A 19,656-nucleotide genomic window follows, 5' to 3' on the forward strand; every position below is an offset into this window, starting at 1 on the left:
GGTACAAGGGATACAGTAAACCTGCAGAGGTGCATCAAAATGTAAAACTGGTGACGCAGGAAACGCTCAAAACATACACAGTAGGAAGACTCAATGTTCCTGTACTTAAGTCGGCATTGTCTCTTACATTTAATTCCGATGCAATTTCTGTGTTTCATCGTCGATGGGAAGATCCAAGGGATACACTAAACCTGCAGAGGTGCATCATAATGTAAAACTGATGACACAGGATACGCTCAAAACTTAGACAGTAGGAAGACCCAGTCTTCCTGTACCTAAGTCGGCATTGTGTCTCTTATATTTAATTCCGATGCAATTTCTGTGCTTCGTTGCCAAGGGAAGGTCCAATGGATACAGTAAACCTGCAGAGGTGGATAGGAATGTAAAACTGGTGACACAGGAAACGCTCAAAACATAGACAGTAGGAAGACTCAGCCTTCCTGTACTTAAGTCGGCATTGTGTCTCTTATATTTAATTCCGATGCATTTTCTGTGTTTCATCGTCAATGGGAAGGTCCAATGGATACAGTAAGCCTGCAGAGGTGCATCGGAATGTAAAACTGTTGACACAGGAAACGCTCAAACAATGACAGTAGGAAGACTCAGTCTTCCTGTACCTAAGTCGGCATTGTGTCACTTATATTTATTTCCGATTCAATTACTGTGTTTCATCGTCAATGGTAAAGTCCAAGGGATACAGTAAACCTGGAGAGGTGCATCGGAATGTAGAACTGGTGACACAGGAAACGCTCAAAACATAGACAGTAGGAAGACTCAGTCTTCTTGTACTTAAGTTGGCATTGTTTCTGTTATATTTAAGTCCGATGTCATTTTTGTGTTTCATTGTCAATGGGAAGGTGCAAGGGATACAGTAAACCTGCAGAGGTGCGTCAGAATGTAAAACTGGTGACACAGGAGACGCTCAAAACATAGACAGTAGGAAGACTCAGTCTTTCTGTACTTAAGTCGGCATTGTGTCTCTTATATTTAATTCCGATGCAATTTCTGTGTTTCATCGTCAATGGGAAGGTCCAAGGGATACAGTAACCCTGCAGAGGTTCATCGGAATGTAAAACTGGTGACACAGGAAGCGCTCATAACATAGACCCTAAGAGGACTCAGTTTTCATGTACTTAAGTAGGCATTGTGCCTTTTATATGTAATTCCGATGCAATTTCTGTGTTTCATCGTCACTGTGAAGGTCCAAGGGATACAGTAAACCTGCAGAGGTGCATCGGAATGTAAAACTGGTGACACTGGAAACGCTCAAAACATAGAACGTAAGAAGACTCAGTTTTCTTGTACTTAAGTCAACGTTGTGTCTCTTATATTTAATTCCGATGCAATTTCTGTGCTTCACCGTCAATGGGAAGGTCAAATGGATTCAGTAAAATTGCAGAGGTGCATCGGAATGTAACACTGGTGACACAGGAAACGATCAAAACATAGACAGTAGGAAGACTCAGTCTTTCTGTACATAAGTCGGCATTGTGTCTCTTATATTTAATTCCGATGCAATTTCTGTGTTTCATCGTCAATGGGAAGGTCCAAGGGATACAGTAACCCTGCAGAGGTTCATCGGAATGTAAAACTGGTGACACAGGAAGCGTTCATAACATAGACCCTAAGAAGAGTCAGTTTTCTTGTACTTAAGTCGGCATTGTGTCTTTTAAATTTAATTCTGCTGCAATTTCTGTGTTTCATCGTCACTGTGAAGGTACAAGGGATACAGTAAACCTGCAGAGGTGCATCAAAATGTAAAACTGGTGACGCAGGTAACGCTCAAAACATACGCAGTAGCAAGACTCAATGTCCCTGTACTTAAGTCGGCATTGTGTCTCTTATATTTAATTCCGATGCAATCTCTGTGTTTCATCGTCGATGGGAAGATCCAAGGGATACACTAAACCTGCAGAGGTGCATCGGAATGTATAACTGGTGACACAGGGAACGCTCAAAACATAGACAGTAGGAAGACTCAGCCTTCCTGTACTTAAGTCGGCATTGTGTCTCTTATATTTAATTCCGATGCATTTTCTGTGTTTCATCGTCAATGGGAAGGTCCAATGGATACAGTAAGCCTGCAGAGGTGCATGGGAATGTAAAACTGTTGACACAGGAAACGCTCAAACATTGACAGTAGGAAGACTCAGTCTTCCTGTACCTAAGTCGGCATTGTGTCACTTATATTTAATTTCGATGCAATTTCTGTGTTTCATCGTCAATGGTAAAGTCCAAGGGATACAGTAAACCTGGAGAGGTGCATCGGAATGTAGAACTGGTGACACAGGAAACGCTCAAAACATAGACTGTAGGAAGACTCAGTCTTCCTGTACTTAAGTTGGCATTGTTTCTGTTATATTTAAGTCCGATGTCATTTTTGTGTTTCATTGTCAATGGGAAGGTGCAAGGGATACAGTAAACCTGCAGAGGTGCATCAGAATGTAAAACTGGTGACACAGGATACGCTGAAAACATAGACAGTAGGAAGACTCAGTCTTTCTGTACATAAGTCGGCATTGTGTCTCTTATATTTAATTCCGATGCAATTTCTGTGTTTCATCGTCAATGGGAAGGTCCAAGGGATACAGTAACCCTGCAGAGGTTCATCGGAATGTAAAACTGGTGACACAGGAAGCGTTCATAACATAGACCCTAAGAAGACTCAGTTTTCTTGTACTTAAGTCGGCATTGTGTCTTTTATATTTAATTCTGATGCAATTTCTGTGTTTCATCGTCACTGTGAAGGTACAAGGGATACAGTAAACCTGCAGAGGTGCATCAAAATGTAAAACTGGTGACGCAGGAAACGCTCAAAACATACACAGTAGGAAGACTCAATGTTCCTGTACTTAAGTCGGCATTGTCTCTCTTACATTTAATTCCGATGCAATTTCTGTGTTTCATCGTCGATGGGAAGATCCAAGGGATACACTAAACCTGCAGAGGTGCATCATAATGTAAAACTGATGACACAGGATACGCTCAAAACATAGACAGTAGGAAGACCCAGTCTTCCTGTACCTAAGTCGGCATTGTGTCTCTTATATTTAATTCCGATGCAATTTCTGTGCTTCGTTGCCAAGGGAAGGTCCAATGGATACAGTAAACCTGCAGAGGTGGATAGGAATGTAAAACTGGTGACACAGGAAACGCTCAAAACATAGACAGTAGGAAGACTCAGCCTTCCTGTACTTAAGTCGGCATTGTGTCTCTTATATTTAATTCCGATGCATTTTCTGTGTTTCATCGTCAATGGGAAGGTCCAATGGATACAGTAAGCCTGCAGAGGTGCATCGGAATGTAAAACTGTTGACACAGGAAACGCTCAAACAATGACAGTAGGAAGACTCAGTCTTCCTGTACCTAAGTCGGCATTGTGTCACTTATATTTATTTCCGATTCAATTACTGTGTTTCATCGTCAATGGTAAAGTCCAAGGGATACAGTAAACCTGGAGAGGTGCATCGGAATGTAGAACTGGTGACACAGGAAACGCTCAAAACATAGACAGTAGGAAGACTCAGTCTTCTTGTACTTAAGTTGGCATTGTTTCTGTTATATTTAAGTCCGATGTCATTTTTGTGTTTCATTGTCAATGGGAAGGTGCAAGGGATACAGTAAACCTGCAGAGGTGCGTCAGAATGTAAAACTGGTGACACAGGAGACGCTCAAAACATAGACAGTAGGAAGACTCAGTCTTTCTGTACTTAAGTCGGCATTGTGTCTCTTATATTTAATTCCGATGCAATTTCTGTGTTTCATCGTCAATGGGAAGGTCCAAGGGATACAGTAACCCTGCAGAGGTTCATCGGAATGTAAAACTGGTGACACAGGAAGCGCTCATAACATAGACCCTAAGAGGACTCAGTTTTCATGTACTTAAGTAGGCATTGTGCCTTTTATATGTAATTCCGATGCAATTTCTGTGTTTCATCGTCACTGTGAAGGTCCAAGGGATACAGTAAACCTGCAGAGGTGCATCGGAATGTAAAACTGGTGACACTGGAAACGCTCAAAACATAGAACGTAAGAAGACTCAGTTTTCTTGTACTTAAGTCAACGTTGTGTCTCTTATATTTAATTCCGATGCAATTTCTGTGTTTCATCGTCAATGGGAAGGTCCAAGGGATACAGTAACCCTGCAGAGGTTCATCGGAATGTAAAACTGGTGACACAGGAAGCGTTCATAACATAGACCCTAAGAAGACTCAGTTTTCATGTACTTAAGTCGGCATTGTGTCTTTTATATTTAATTCTGATGCAATTTCTGTGTTTCATCGTCACTGTGAAGGTACAAGGGATACAGTAAACCTGCAGAGGTGCATCAAAATGTAAAACTGGTGACGCAGGAAACGCTCAAAACATACACAGTAGGAAGACTCAATGTTCCTGTACTTAAGTCGGCATTGTCTCTTACATTTAATTCCGATGCAATTTCTGTGTTTCATCGTCGATGGGAAGATCCAAGGGATACACTAAACCTGCAGAGGTGCATCATAATGTAAAACTGATGACACAGGATACGCTCAAAACATAGACAGTAGGAAGACCCAGTCTTCCTGTACCTAAGTCGGCATTGTGTCTCTTATATTTAATTCCGATGCAATTTCTGTGCTTCGTTGCCAAGGGAAGGTCCAATGGATACAGTAAACCTGCAGAGGTGGATAGGAATGTAAAACTGGTGACACAGGAAACGCTCAAAACATAGACAGTAGGAAGACTCAGCCTTCCTGTACTTAAGTCGGCATTGTGTCTCTTATATTTAATTCCGATGCATTTTCTGTGTTTCATCGTCAATGGGAAGGTCCAATGGATACAGTAAGCCTGCAGAGGTGCATCGGAATGTAAAACTGTTGACACAGGAAACGCTCAAACAATGACAGTAGGAAGACTCAGTCTTCCTGTACCTAAGTCGGCATTGTGTCACTTATATTTATTTCCGATTCAATTACTGTGTTTCATCGTCAATGGTAAAGTCCAAGGGATACAGTAAACCTGGAGAGGTGCATCGGAATGTAGAACTGGTGACACAGGAAACGCTCAAAACATAGACAGTAGGAAGACTCAGTCTTCTTGTACTTAAGTTGGCATTGTTTCTGTTATATTTAAGTCCGATGTCATTTTTGTGTTTCATTGTCAATGGGAAGGTGCAAGGGATACAGTAAACCTGCAGAGGTGCGTCAGAATGTAAAACTGGTGACACAGGAGACGCTCAAAACATAGACAGTAGGAAGACTCAGTCTTTCTGTACTTAAGTCGGCATTGTGTCTCTTATATTTAATTCCGATGCAATTTCTGTGTTTCATCGTCAATGGGAAGGTCCAAGGGATACAGTAACCCTGCAGAGGTTCATCGGAATGTAAAACTGGTGACACAGGAAGCGCTCATAACATAGACCCTAAGAGGACTCAGTTTTCATGTACTTAAGTAGGCATTGTGCCTTTTATATGTAATTCCGATGCAATTTCTGTGCTTCATCGTCACTGTGAAGGTCCAAGGGATACAGTAAACCTGCAGAGGTGCATCGGAATGTAAAACTGGTGACACTGGAAACGCTCAAAACATAGAACGTAAGAAGACTCAGTTTTCTTGTACTTAAGTCAACGTTGTGTCTCTTATATTTAATTCCGATGCAATTTCTGTGCTTCACCGTCAATGGGAAGGTCAAATGGATTCAGTAAAATTGCAGAGGTGCATCGGAATGTAACACTGGTGACACAGGAAACGATCAAAACATAGACAGTAGGAAGACTCAGTCTTTCTGTACATAAGTCGGCATTGTGTCTCTTATATTTAATTCCGATGCAATTTCTGTGTTTCATCGTCAATGGGAAGGTCCAAGGGATACAGTAACCCTGCAGAGGTTCATCGGAATGTAAAACTGGTGACACAGGAAGCGTTCATAACATAGACCCTAAGAAGAGTCAGTTTTCTTGTACTTAAGTCGGCATTGTGTCTTTTAAATTTAATTCTGCTGCAATTTCTGTGTTTCATCGTCACTGTGAAGGTACAAGGGATACAGTAAACCTGCAGAGGTGCATCAAAATGTAAAACTGGTGACGCAGGTAACGCTCAAAACATACGCAGTAGCAAGACTCAATGTCCCTGTACTTAAGTCGGCATTGTGTCTCTTATATTTAATTCCGATGCAATCTCTGTGTTTCATCGTCGATGGGAAGATCCAAGGGATACACTAAACCTGCAGAGGTGCATCGGAATGTATAACTGGTGACACAGGGAACGCTCAAAACATAGACAGTAGGAAGACTCAGCCTTCCTGTACTTAAGTCGGCATTGTGTCTCTTATATTTAATTCCGATGCATTTTCTGTGTTTCATCGTCAATGGGAAGGTCCAATGGATACAGTAAGCCTGCAGAGGTGCATGGGAATGTAAAACTGTTGACACAGGAAACGCTCAAACATTGACAGTAGGAAGACTCAGTCTTCCTGTACCTAAGTCGGCATTGTGTCACTTATATTTAATTTCGATGCAATTTCTGTGTTTCATCGTCAATGGTAAAGTCCAAGGGATACAGTAAACCTGGAGAGGTGCATCGGAATGTAGAACTGGTGACACAGGAAACGCTCAAAACATAGACTGTAGGAAGACTCAGTCTTCCTGTACTTAAGTTGGCATTGTTTCTGTTATATTTAAGTCCGATGTCATTTTTGTGTTTCATTGTCAATGGGAAGGTGCAAGGGATACAGTAAACCTGCAGAGGTGCATCAGAATGTAAAACTGGTGACACAGGATACGCTGAAAACATAGACAGTAGGAAGACTCAGTCTTTCTGTACATAAGTCGGCATTGTGTCTCTTATATTTAATTCCGATGCAATTTCTGTGTTTCATCGTCAATGGGAAGGTCCAAGGGATACAGTAACCCTGCAGAGGTTCATCGGAATGTAAAACTGGTGACACAGGAAGCGTTCATAACATAGACCCTAAGAAGACTCAGTTTTCTTGTACTTAAGTCGGCATTGTGTCTCTTATATTTAATTCCGATGCAATTTCTGTGTTTCATCGTCAATGGGAAGGTCCAAGGGATACAGTAAACCTGCAGAGGTGCATCAAAATGTAAAACTGGTGACGCAGGAAACGCTTAAAACATACACAGTAGGAAGACTCAATGTTCCTGTACTTAAGTCGGCATTGTGTCTCTTACATTTAATTCCGATGCAATTTCTGTGTTTCATCGTCGATGGGAAGATCCAAGGGATACACTAAACCTGCAGAGGTGCATCATAATGTAAAACTGATGACACAGGATACGCTCAAAACATAGACAGTAGGAAGACCCAGTCTTCCTGTACCTAAGTCGGCATTGTGTCTCTTATATTTAATTCCGATGCAATTTCTGTGCTTCGTTGCCAAGGGAAGGTCCAATGGATACAGTAAACCTGCAGAGGTGGATAGGAATGTAAAACTGGTGACACAGGAAACGCTCAAAACATAGACAGCAGGAAGACTCAGCCTTCCTGTACTTAAGTCGGCATTGTGTCTCTTATATTTAATTCCGATGCATTTTCTGTGTTTCATCGTCAATGGGAAGGTCCAATGGATACAGTAAGCCTGCAGAGGTGCATCGGAATGTAAAACTGTTGACACAGGAAACGCTCAAACAATGACAGTAGGAAGACTCAGTCTTCCTGTACCTAAGTCGGCATTGTGTCACTTATATTTAATTCCGATTCAATTTCTGTGTTTCATCGTCAATGGTAAAGTCCAAGGGATACAGTAAACCTGGAGAGGTGCATCGGAATGTAGAACTGGTGACACAGGAAACGCTCAAAACATAGTCAGTAGGAAGACTCAGTCTTCCTGTACTTAAGTTGGCATTGTTTCTGTTATATTTAGGTCCGATGTCATTTTTGTGTTTCATTGTCAATGGGAAGGTGCAAGGGATACAGCAAAGCTGCAGAGGTGCGTCAGAATGTAAAACTGGTGACACAGGAGACGCTCAAAACATAGTCAGTAGGAAGACTCTGTCTTTCTGTACTTAAGTCGGCATTGTGTCTCTTATATTTAATTCCGATGCAATTTCTGTGTTTCATCGTCAATGGGAAGGTCCAAGGGATACAGTAAACCTGCAGAGGCGCATCGGAATGTAAAACTGCTGACACTGGAAACGCTCAAAACATAGACCGTAAGAAGACTCAGTTTTCTTGTACTTAAGTCAACGTTGTGTCTCTTATATTTAATTCCGATGTAATTTCTGTGTTTCATTGTCAATGGGAAGGTCCAATGGATAAAGTAAACCTGCAGAGGTGCATCGGTATGTAAAACTGGTGACGCAGGAAACGCTCAAAACATATTCAGTAGGAAGACTCAATGTACCTGTACTTAAAACGGCATTGTGTCTCTTATATTTAATTCCAATGCAATTTCTGTGTTTCATCGTCAATGGGAAGATCCAAGGGATACAGTAAACCTGCAGAGGTGCATCGGAATGTTAAACTGGTGACACAGGAAACGCTCAAAACATAGACAGTAGGAAGACTCAGCCTTCCTGTACTTAAGTCGGCATTGTGTCTCTTATATTTAATTCCGTTGCTATTTCTGTGTTTCATCGTCAATGGGAAGGTCCAATGGATTCAGTAAAATTGCAGAGGTGCATCGGAATGTAAAACTGCTGACACAGGAAACGATCAAAACATAGACAGTAGGAATACTCAGTCTTCCTGTACTTAAGTCGGCATTGTGTCTCTTATATTTAAATCCGATGCAATTTCTGTGTTTCGTCGTCAATGGGAAGGTCCAAGGGATACAGTAAACCTGCAGAGGTGCATCGGAATGTAAAACTGGTGACACAGGAAGCGGTCAAAACATAGACCCTAAGAAGACTCAGTTTTCTAGTACTGAAGTCGGCATTGTGTCCCTTATATTTAATTTAGATGCAATTTCAGTGTTTCATCGTCACTGTGAATGTTCAAGGGATACAGTAAACCTGCAGAGGTGCATCATAATGTAAAACTGATGACACAGGATACGCTCAAAATATAGACAGTAGGAAGACCCAGTCTTCCTGTACCTAAGTCGGCATTGTGTCTCTTATATTTAATTCCGATGCAATTTCTGTGCTTCGTTGCCAAGGGAAGGTCCAATGGATACAGTAAACCTGCAGAGGTGGATAGGAATGTAAAACTGGTGACACAGGAAACGCTCAAAACATAGACAGTTGGAAGACTCAGCCTTCCTGTACTTAAGTCGGCATTGTGTCTCTTATATTTAATTCCGATGCATTTTCTGTGTTTCATCGTCAATGGGAAGGTCCAATGGATACAGTAAGGCTGCAGAGGTGCATGGGAATGTAAAACTGTTGACACAGGAAACGCTCAAACATTGACAGTAGGAAGACTCAGTCTTCCTGTACCTAAGTGGGCATTGTGTCACTTATATTTAATTCCGATGCAATTTCTGTGTTTCATCGTCAATGGTAAAGTCCAAGGGATACAGTAAACCTGGAGAGGTGCATCGGAATGTAGAACTGGTGACACAGGAAACACTCAAAACATAGACAGTAGGAAGACTCAGTCTTCGTGTACTTAAGTTGGCATTGTTTCTGTTATATTTAAGTCCGATGTCATTTTTGTGTTTCATTGTCAATGGGAAGGTGCAAGGGATACAGTAAACCTGTAGAGGTGCATCAGAATGTAAAACTGGTGACACAGGAGACGCTCAAAACATAGACAGTAGGAAGACTCAGTCTTTCTGTACTTAAGTCGGCATTGTGTCTCTTATATTTAATTCCGATGCAATTTCTGTTTTTCATCGTCAATGGGAAGGTCCAAGGGATACAGTAACCCTGCAGAGGTTCATCGGAATGTAAAACTGGTGACACAGGAAGCGCTCATAACATAGACCCTAAGAAGACTCAGTTTTCTTGTACTTAAGTCGGCATTGTGTCTTTTATATTTAATTCCGATGCAATTTCTGTGTTTCATCGTCACTGTGAAGGTACAAGGGATACAGTAATCCTGCAGAGGTGGATCAAAATGCAAAACTGGTGACGCAGGAAACGCTCAAATCATACACAGTAGGAAGACTCAATGTTCCTGTACTTAAGTCGGCATTCTGTCTCTTACATTTAATTCCGATGCAATTTCTGTGTTTCATCGTCAATGGGAAGATCCAAGGGATACACTAAACCTGCAGAGGTGCATCGGAATGTAAAACTGGTGACACAGGAAACGCTCAAAACATAGACAGTAGGAAGACTCAGCCTTCCTGACCTTAAGTCGGCATTGTGTCTCTTATATTTAATTCCGATGCAATTTCTGTGTTTCATCGTCAATGGGAAGGTCCAATGGATACAGTAAACCTGCAGAGGTGCATCGGAATGTAAAATTGGTGACGCAGGAAAGCTCAAAACATACACAGTAGGAAGACTCAATCTTCCTGTACTTTAGTCGGCATTGTGTCTCTTATATTTATTTCCGATGCAATTTCTGTGTTTCATCGTCAATGGGAAAATCCAAGGGATACAGTAAACCTGCAGAGGTGCATCGGAATGTAAAACTGGTGACACAGGAAGCGCTCATAACATAGACCCTAAGAATACTCAGTTTTCCTGTACTTAAGTCGGCATTGTGTCTTTTACATTTAATTGCGATGCAATTTCTGTGTTTCATCGTCACTGTGAAGGTCCAAGGGTTACAGTAAACCTGCAGAAGTGCATCGGAATGTAAAACTGGTGACACAGGACACGCTCAAAACATAGACAGTGGGAACACTCAGTCTGCCTTTACCTAAGTCCGAATTGTGTCTCCTTTATTTATTTCCGATGCAATTCCTGTGTTTCATCGTCCATGGGAAGGTGTAATGGATACAGTAAACCTGCAGAGGTGCATCGGAATGTAAAACAGGTGACACTGGAAACGCTCAAAACATAGACCCTAAGAATACTCAGTTTTCCTGTACCTAACTCAACGTTGTGTCTCTTATATTTAATTGTGATGTAATTTCTGTGTTTCATCGTCACTGTGAAGGTACAAGGGATACAGTAAACCTGCAGCGGTGCATCGCAGTGTAAAACTGGTGACGCAGGAAACGCTCAAACATTGATAGTAGGAGGACTCTGCCTTGCTGTTCTTAAGTCGGCATTGTGTCTGTTATATTTAAGTCCGATGTAATTTCTGTGTTTTATTGTCAATGGGAAGGTGCAAGGGATACAGTAAACCTGCAGAGGTGCATCGGAATGTAAAACTGGTGACACAGGAAGCAGTCAAAGCATTAGACCCTAAAAAGTCTCAGTTTTCTTGTACTGAAGTCGGTATTGTGTCTCTTATATTTAATTTAGATGCAATTTCTGTGTTTCATCGTCACTGTGAAGGTCCAAGGGATACAGTAAACCTGCAGAGGTGCATCGGAATGTAAAACTGGTGACACAGGACACGCTCAAAACATAGACAGTAGGAAGACTCAATCTTCCTGTACCTAAGTCTGCATTGTGTCTCTTATATTTAATTCCGATGCTATTTCTGTGTTTCATCGTCAATGGGAAAGTCCAATGGATACAGTAAACCTGCAGAGGTGCATCGGAATGTGAAACTGGTGACACTGGAAACGCTCAAAACATAGACTTTAAGAAGACTCAGTTTTCTTGTACTTAAGTCGGCATTGTGTCTTTTATATTTAATTCCGATGCAATTTCTGTGTTTCATCGTCACTGTGAAGGTACAAGGGATACAGTAAACCTGCAGAGGTGCATCGCAATGTAAAACTGGTGACGCAGGAAACGCTCAAACATTGATAGTAGGAGGAATCTGCCTTCCTGTTCTTAAGTCGGCGTTGTTTCTCTTATATTTAATTCCGATGCTATTTCTGTGTTTCATCGTCAATGGGAAAGTCCAATGGATACAGTATACCTGCAGAGGTGCATCGGAATGTAAAATTGGTGACGGAGGAAACGCTCAAAGCATACACAGTAGGAAGACTCAATCTTCCTGTACTTAAGTCGGCATTATGTCTCTTATATTTAATTCCGATGCAATTTCTGTGCTTCATCGTCAATGGGAAGGTCCAAGGGATACAGTAACCCTGCAGAGGTGCATCGGAATGTAAAACTGGTGACACAGGAAGCGCTCAAAACATAGACCTTAAGAAGACTCAGTTTTCATGTACTTAAGTAGGCATTGTGCCTTTTATATTAAATTACGATGCAATTTCTGTGTTTCATCGTCACTGTGAAGTTCCAAGGGATACAGTAAACCTGCAGAGGTGCATCGGAATGTAAAACTGGTGACACCGGAAACGCTCAAAACATAGACCGTAAGAAGACTCAGTTTTCTTGTGCTTAACTCAACGTTGTGTCTCTTATATTTAATTCCGATGTAATTTCTGTGATTCATCGTCAATGGGAAGGCCCAATTAATACAGTAAACCTGCAGAGGTGCATCGGAATGAAAACTGGTGACGCAGGAAACGCTCAAAGCATAGACAGTAGGAAGACTCAGTCTTCCTGTACTTAAGTCGGCATTGTGTCTCTTATATTTAATTCCGATGCAATTTCTGTGTTTCATCATCAATGGTAAAGTCCAAGGGATACAGTAAACTTGCAGAGGTGCATCGGAATGTAAAACTGGTGACACAGGAAACGCTCAAAACATAGACAGTATGAAGACTCAGTCTTCCTGTACTTAAGTCGGCATTGTGTCTGTTATATTTAAGACCGATGTAATTTCTGTGTTTCATCGTCAATGGTAAAGTCCAAGGGATACAGTAAACTTGCAGAGGTGCATTGGAATTTAAAACTGGTGACACAGGACACGCTCAAAACATAGACAGTAGGAAGACTCAGTCTTCCTGTACCTAAGTCGGCATTGTGTCTCTTATATTTAATTCCGATGCTATTTCTGTGTTTCATCGTCAATGGGAGTAGATAGGAAATGTATGTTCTACCCCAATTACCAAAATCAGCTATTTAAACCCTATTTTATGCTATTTTTAGACCATTTTACATCGAAATCAGCTATTGTTCATATTTTTACAATGATACAACCACAAAATTAGGGAAATGCATAAAGTGTCTCTTTTAGATAATACTATATAAATTATAGATGGTGTTGAATTATAAAAATATATACAATTATAGATGGTGTTGGATATTCTAAATATATACATATATACAATTACAAATAAATATGTTTACATAATATATACATAATATATACAATATTTACAATAAACTATAATGTCCAAGTGGTAATGTATTTATTCCATCATTCAGAATGTGTCTTTTATCATCATTTGCACTTAGTGCTATTTTATTTAATTTTACTGTATATATTTCATGTTTATAGCTTCTAATTAAATTCATTGATCTATATAATTCACTATTATTGAATAAGCAGTCTTTATAGTCATCCATTGATATTTTATTCATTACTACTGATTTCTTAACACCTTTAGATTTTTTATTTTCTTTTTCACCAACACAATATGCATACATTTTAGCTCTCAAACCAACAAATTCAGTCATTATTTTACCATTACATTCATCTTTCATTTTACCTAATACCTTTTTGTTCATTTGTGGTATATTGTACACATTATTTGTTGCATAATCACTTGTATCAAAATGTTCAATCATATTTTTCATATCTTTATAAAAGTCATCTGTTTTTATATTGTATATATAACTATCGGTATCTTGATAACATAACTCAATATTTGTACCATATTTAGGTTTCATTACATCATAATGAAAACTATACATTAATTCTTTTGATAAATCTAATATACTCATTCCAACATAAATTGGTTTATTAAATTTAATTTCAGTTTTATTCATATGAATAGCTACCAGATTTTCATTAAATATTGTTCTATGTTTGAAATTTGGTTTAGCTATTAATTTATCACATTTTTTACCATCTGATACTAATTTTATATTAACTCTGTTTCTTATATTTTCCATTGTTTTCCAAACACACTATTATTCATCAGTTTAAAAAAATCTTTTTCAAAATCATTTTTAGCTTTTGTTCTCATTTCTGTATTTAAGTCAATGTACTTTTTCAACCAATCACTTTGTCTGAATTTTAGTGCACGATGTATTTTTGTTAATTTCAATCCTAATTTTATACATTGTTTTAGGTTTCTATAATGTACAACATATTTATATTTATTGTTTAATGTTGTTAATAATTTATGTCCATTTTCTGGTGCTAATGGTAAATCTTTATGTTTGTCATGTAATTCAATTGGATATTGTAAATCAACTTCTAATATATATCCATATTCAGATTTATCTGGAATGTTCATTACATCAATATTTAAATTATTTTCCCATTCAAATCCACCATATGGTAAATATTGTGACATTGCATATCCATATAAATTATTAGCATCTAAATACATTAAATAATTTGATTCTTTATTTTTATTGTAATCTTTCATGTATTTATTATTTGCTTTAACATATCTTTTACAACATTGTGCTATACCACCTCTAATGCCTTTTTCAACCATTAATATCATATCATAATCATGTAATAATTCAAGTGGTTGTTTAGTCATTTTTAACATTGCATCCCAAGATAAACCAGGTGCTGTATAATACCATGCTGGATCTAAATCATATGATTTCATACATGTGTCTCTAAAGTTCTCAAATACATCAGCTAATAATAACACATCTGTTTTCAAATATAAATCATGGTATTCACCCATATTTTTTATATTAAATTTATTCCATACTAATTGTGCATGCTCATAATCATCATCACTTATATTACATTCATTGATCTTACTATAGAATTCATTTTTAGGTGGTAATTGTGTTTCATTAAATCTATTCCAATTATCCATATAATCATATGGGTACACACCTTTTCTAATAACTAGATCTACTTTATCTTTTTGAAAGAATAATTCAATATTTTTCATTTTATCTTTTGATAAATTAGATGATAGTTTATCTAATGATGATGCCATGAATCTAAATGTATCAATAAATCTCATTTTTAAGTTATTTGTTTGTTTACCAAAACTTATATATTTTTCTTCATTATTTGGTATCAATTCTATTTCCTTATCATCATAACCAAGTTCTTTAATAAACAAATGTGAATCATAACCAGTTAGATTGTGTAAGAATATAGGCACAAATGTTGGTTGTTGAATTTTAAGATTACATTCATTACATAATGGTGCTATATAATTACCTGTTAAATGATCATGATGATGTACTTTTTTATTATTTGGTGTATATGGTGATTCACATAATGTACATCTTTTAGATTGGTTATGTATTTTTATTTGTTCATGTGTTAACTGTTTCATTGGTTCTATTTGTGAATATATATGTCCTATTTGTTCAACTTCATTTTTAATCATCTCAATAAATTTAGTTTTAGCATTTGGTCCTCTATAAACAACAGGATCTTTATAACGATTATGAATGTATTTCACATAGTAACAAAATCCAGATGGTTCATGTTTTTGATATTTCATTGTGTACGATTCATTTGGATTTGGTTCACATGTGTCCATTTTCAATAATAAGCTTTCAAAATCAGCATATATAACAAATGGAACAGGCATTGTATGTTTATAATTCTTAAATGTTATGTATTCACCTTCATTTGGTACTCTAATTTTAACTGATTCATTTTTAGAACAATCTTCTTTATGTACATTTAGTTTACTTTCTGAATTAAAGTGATGTAGACACATTTTACATAGATGAATATTTTCAGTATGTTTTGTACACTGAGATCTAATTAATCGAGGTAGATTTTTAATCCAACAATAATGTGAATTATTATTATTTTTCATGTATAATAAATCAATATGTGTTGATTTTTCATCTTTAGTTATCTTTAATGGATATATTTCATATTTCTCATCATATGCATACACATTAATCGATATATTAAGTTTACATTCATATTTAGGTATATTATCAATTTTAACTGGATATTCAATTTGACCAATTTTAGTTTCTAATTGTTTGACACATACTATATAGTTACTAGTTCTGTCTGGGTTTTTACATTTTGTAGGGTCAACTGGATTTAATGCTGATGCTATTGACCACAAGAAACATTTTTCATCATTATTCTTAACATTTATACATGCTTTTTTATCTTTTATTGTTTTTGGTAGTTCAATATATGATGAACCATTAAGTGGTGTATATTTGTTAATTCCTAATTGTAAACCAATTACACTATTTAACATCCAGCCTGATCCTCTATCTTGAAAATTTTGCATGTGTGTTAATATTTGTTGTTTACCTTTTGTATAAAATTTATTTAGATTTTTTCATTTGTGATTGTATAGTTGTATGTTGAGAATCTAAATTCTTTTATTTCATTAGTAGTATTCAATTTGAATTCACAGTACAATATTAGATTAACTTTTAATCCATTGTATATTTTAAGATTATCTTTTATTAACTGACATACAATAGGTTTTGCTGATGTCATAATGTGTTGTGGATCTTTAATTTTTAAGTTGTTTTCAATATTGTATGTTTGTAATCTATTTTGAAATGCTTTTTCAATTGAATGATAAACATGAATTTTTCGTTCATTAGGATGTTCAAATATATCTGTAGCAAATGGAAATAGTGTTTGAGTATTTTGAATCAACTGTAACAAATCACTTTTACATAATTTAGAACATCCACTAAGATTTAAATGTTTAGCTAATGTTTTAAGTTCATTAACATTCATTTTTGATGGATCTTTATCTTCTATATTCGCAATAGATTCATTTTTAGGTGTTCTTTTTCTTTTATTAGATTCCTTAGCAATATCAATTGTATGTGGAAATAATAAATCCATTAATTCACTTTTACGCATTTTAGAGTAACCTTTAATCTTTATGCTTTTAGCTATTGCTCTAAGTTCATTCATCTTCATCTCCATTATGATAGCTCTATTTATTAAGGAAGAAAACTATTATTTTTGTTGTCTGTATTTGTTGTCTATTTACTTATGTAATTATTATTCAGAATATTTGGTAACTGTATTTTTACAAATAGATACAGATATATCTATTTATTAGGGATAAAAAGTAAACTAATTGTTGTTTGTATGTGTTGTCTCTTTTGTGTTTTTTTATATTACATAACTGATATTTATTAGCCTTATTTTGATAACTAGGTACAGTTAGATGTATCTATTTACTTACATAATAATTATTCAGAATATTATACTCTATACAACATATGGTTATATAATTTGATAAAAAATATATTATAAGAATTAGTAGATATTTATAGATTCTTTTTCTTTTATAAGATCAGAATGAATTAATGATTTTTCATGCTGTTTAAGTTTACATCTAGCTACAATTCTACCACATTCACATGCTACCTTTTCAAATAATTTATCTTTGTTTGCTTCATAATATCTTTTAGTATAATAACATGCACACTGGTTACATACTCTACGGTGTCCATCTTTTACAAATTTATCAAAATGAAATTCATTAATATTTTTATCTTCATTACATCTACAACATTTCTTAGTTGTATCCATTTATTACACTTAAAAACTCTAATTCATTGTTGTCTAAATTCTAATACATGTACCTTTTTATCTGATCTATCCATCATTCCTTTATATACAATATTACAACCAATTATAGCTGTACAATCATCCCAACCAATCATTTTTGCATATCTGGTAGTATTATATTAAATTCATTATTAAGTTCAATAAATGTTTTAAAACCTAATTTAGTATTTTTGATTTCTACATTTGTAATATGATACACTTTATCCACTTCAATGTCACATAATTTCACCAATGGTGTATTTTTATTAACACTATTAAGTCTAGTTAATAGTTCCATTTATATAGAAGAAAAATGTTTTAATTGTTGGATTGTATTGTTTAGTACAATTATTAGTTCTGATATTAACGAAGATGATTTAATACAATCTATACCAAATAGTGATAAATCATATATACCATACTTTACTACTTTTTTGGTGAATTCATTATATTCATAAAAGGCATCATCTCTAAAAAAGTACAACATACCATTAATGTACCTAAATACTGAATTTATACCAGTTGGTAATCCAGAATATTCTCTACTTATAATACCATGTACTTTATATTTAAAATTACATTCATCTATTTCAGCATAGAAAAAGTCATTAAAGAAAATAAATGTTCTACCAGAATAAGTGTTCACTATGCCATTTAATTTGAAATTATTGCGTAAACCTGTACTAGATAGTGGTTTTGGATATCCTGATATCAATTGTAATGAATGTAAATGTATCATATATACCATATTATTGGAAAATATAACAAGTTCACCACTAGGTCTCTGATATATACCATCTATACGGTTTACATCATTTGGTAAAAATGTTAACCAATCAGTTATTAATTGTGATTGTGGTATTGTATTTTGAATTATCCACACCCATTTCTGATAAAAAACATATAAAATCCCATTCATAAATAATATGTGATCAATATGTTTAGTTTGACATAATGATATAGGTTCTGATTGTATAGGTGATGAAATTGGTTTAATTGGTACTTGTGTTGGTTGTGTTGATTGTTTACCATATAAACTTTGAATATCATCAATATCATCTTGAGATAATTCTAAATGAGATCCATTATAGTATGCATACATTATTGAACCATAATCATCTGAATGTCGTAGACCTAATGAATGACCAATCTCATGTATTAATACTTCAAATAGATTTGTTTGTCCTTTTGGTGTATTAGTATTCATCTCTAAATACCATATTTCATCATCATCCATATGTATTTCTACAGGATTATTATTCATATCTGGAAAAAATGCATGACCTAAAACATTACCTTTACCATCTAAATCCTTTGAACAATGTATACTTTTATCAATTTCAAATTTATGTTTACGTCTTTTATTTGTAATTAAGATATCAGGATTATTGCTATCATGTTTAAACTGAATATCTATTTTATCTTGCCATATTTTAAATGCTGCATCAGTTAATTGTAATACTTTTTTACTAGCACCTTTATAATGCCATTTGATATGTTGCTTATTCCATTTATACAAACTAGTTCTATAGCTACCAAATTCATCTTTTACACCACATCTAGGCATGTTCATAAAATTTAAAGTATCATCACTTAATTCACCACTTATTTCAAGATTATATGTTAACTGAAATAACATTAATGCTTCTCTAAATGTATCATCACTAACATGAGTATTATCATTAACATTTGTAATATCTAAATATCCATAATCACTTAAATACTTTATTGCTTTACTCTTATCATTGGCATATATAATTTTAAACAACAATAAGAATATTATTGTTTTCATTTATATAGACTTAAAAAATTCAATCTTAATATTCTCATTCTTATCACTAAAATATAAATCAATAATATGGTTATCTATAGTTGAAGAAAATTCCCAATCAGATGATGTAATTGATTCTTTAAAATTTAGAAATACCTTTTCATCATAATTATAAATAATAATTCTATAAGTCGTATACAACATTTTTTCATATTTAATATAACCAATTCTAAGATTATTATGTAAATAAAAATCAATGTTGAATTGTTCAAGTTTAGATATGACTTCTATCAGCCTCATTTATTATATAAAAAATCAACAGTTTGTTTCTTAAAAATTCATAAACAACACATATTTCCTCACCATTCAGA

The 19,656-nt window shown here is 35.6% G+C and overlaps 1 protein-coding gene across 1 annotated transcript; it reads right to left on the reverse strand.

Moving 5' to 3' along the window:
- Positions 1-17,519: 17,519 nt before the first annotated feature.
- LOC126263623 (collagenase 3-like) lies at positions 17,520-19,306 on the reverse strand. Its single transcript, XM_049960710.1, has 2 exons — positions 18,015-19,306; positions 17,520-17,640 (listed from the first exon to the last, which is right to left on the reverse strand). The coding sequence occupies exons 1-2, from the start codon at positions 19,304-19,306 to the stop codon at positions 17,520-17,522; spliced, it is 1,413 nt and encodes a 470-aa protein (XP_049816667.1).
- Between the last annotated feature and the right edge of the window lie 350 nt (positions 19,307-19,656).

The sequence above is a fragment of the Schistocerca nitens genome, chromosome 6, assembly GCF_023898315.1.
Source record: "Schistocerca nitens isolate TAMUIC-IGC-003100 chromosome 6, iqSchNite1.1, whole genome shotgun sequence".
In the NCBI taxonomy this organism is placed as follows: domain Eukaryota; kingdom Metazoa; phylum Arthropoda; class Insecta; order Orthoptera; family Acrididae; genus Schistocerca; species Schistocerca nitens.

Excerpts from the sequence above, each read along its gene's own strand:
- LOC126263623 (XM_049960710.1), bottom strand. The coding sequence starts at position 19,306 with ATGAAAACAATAATATTCTTATTGTTGTTTAAAATTATATATGCCAAT. Across the intron at positions 17,641-18,014 it reads GGTATAAATTCAGTATTTAG|ATATGCAAAAATGATTGGTT; the intron begins GTACATTAATGG and ends TAATACTACCAG.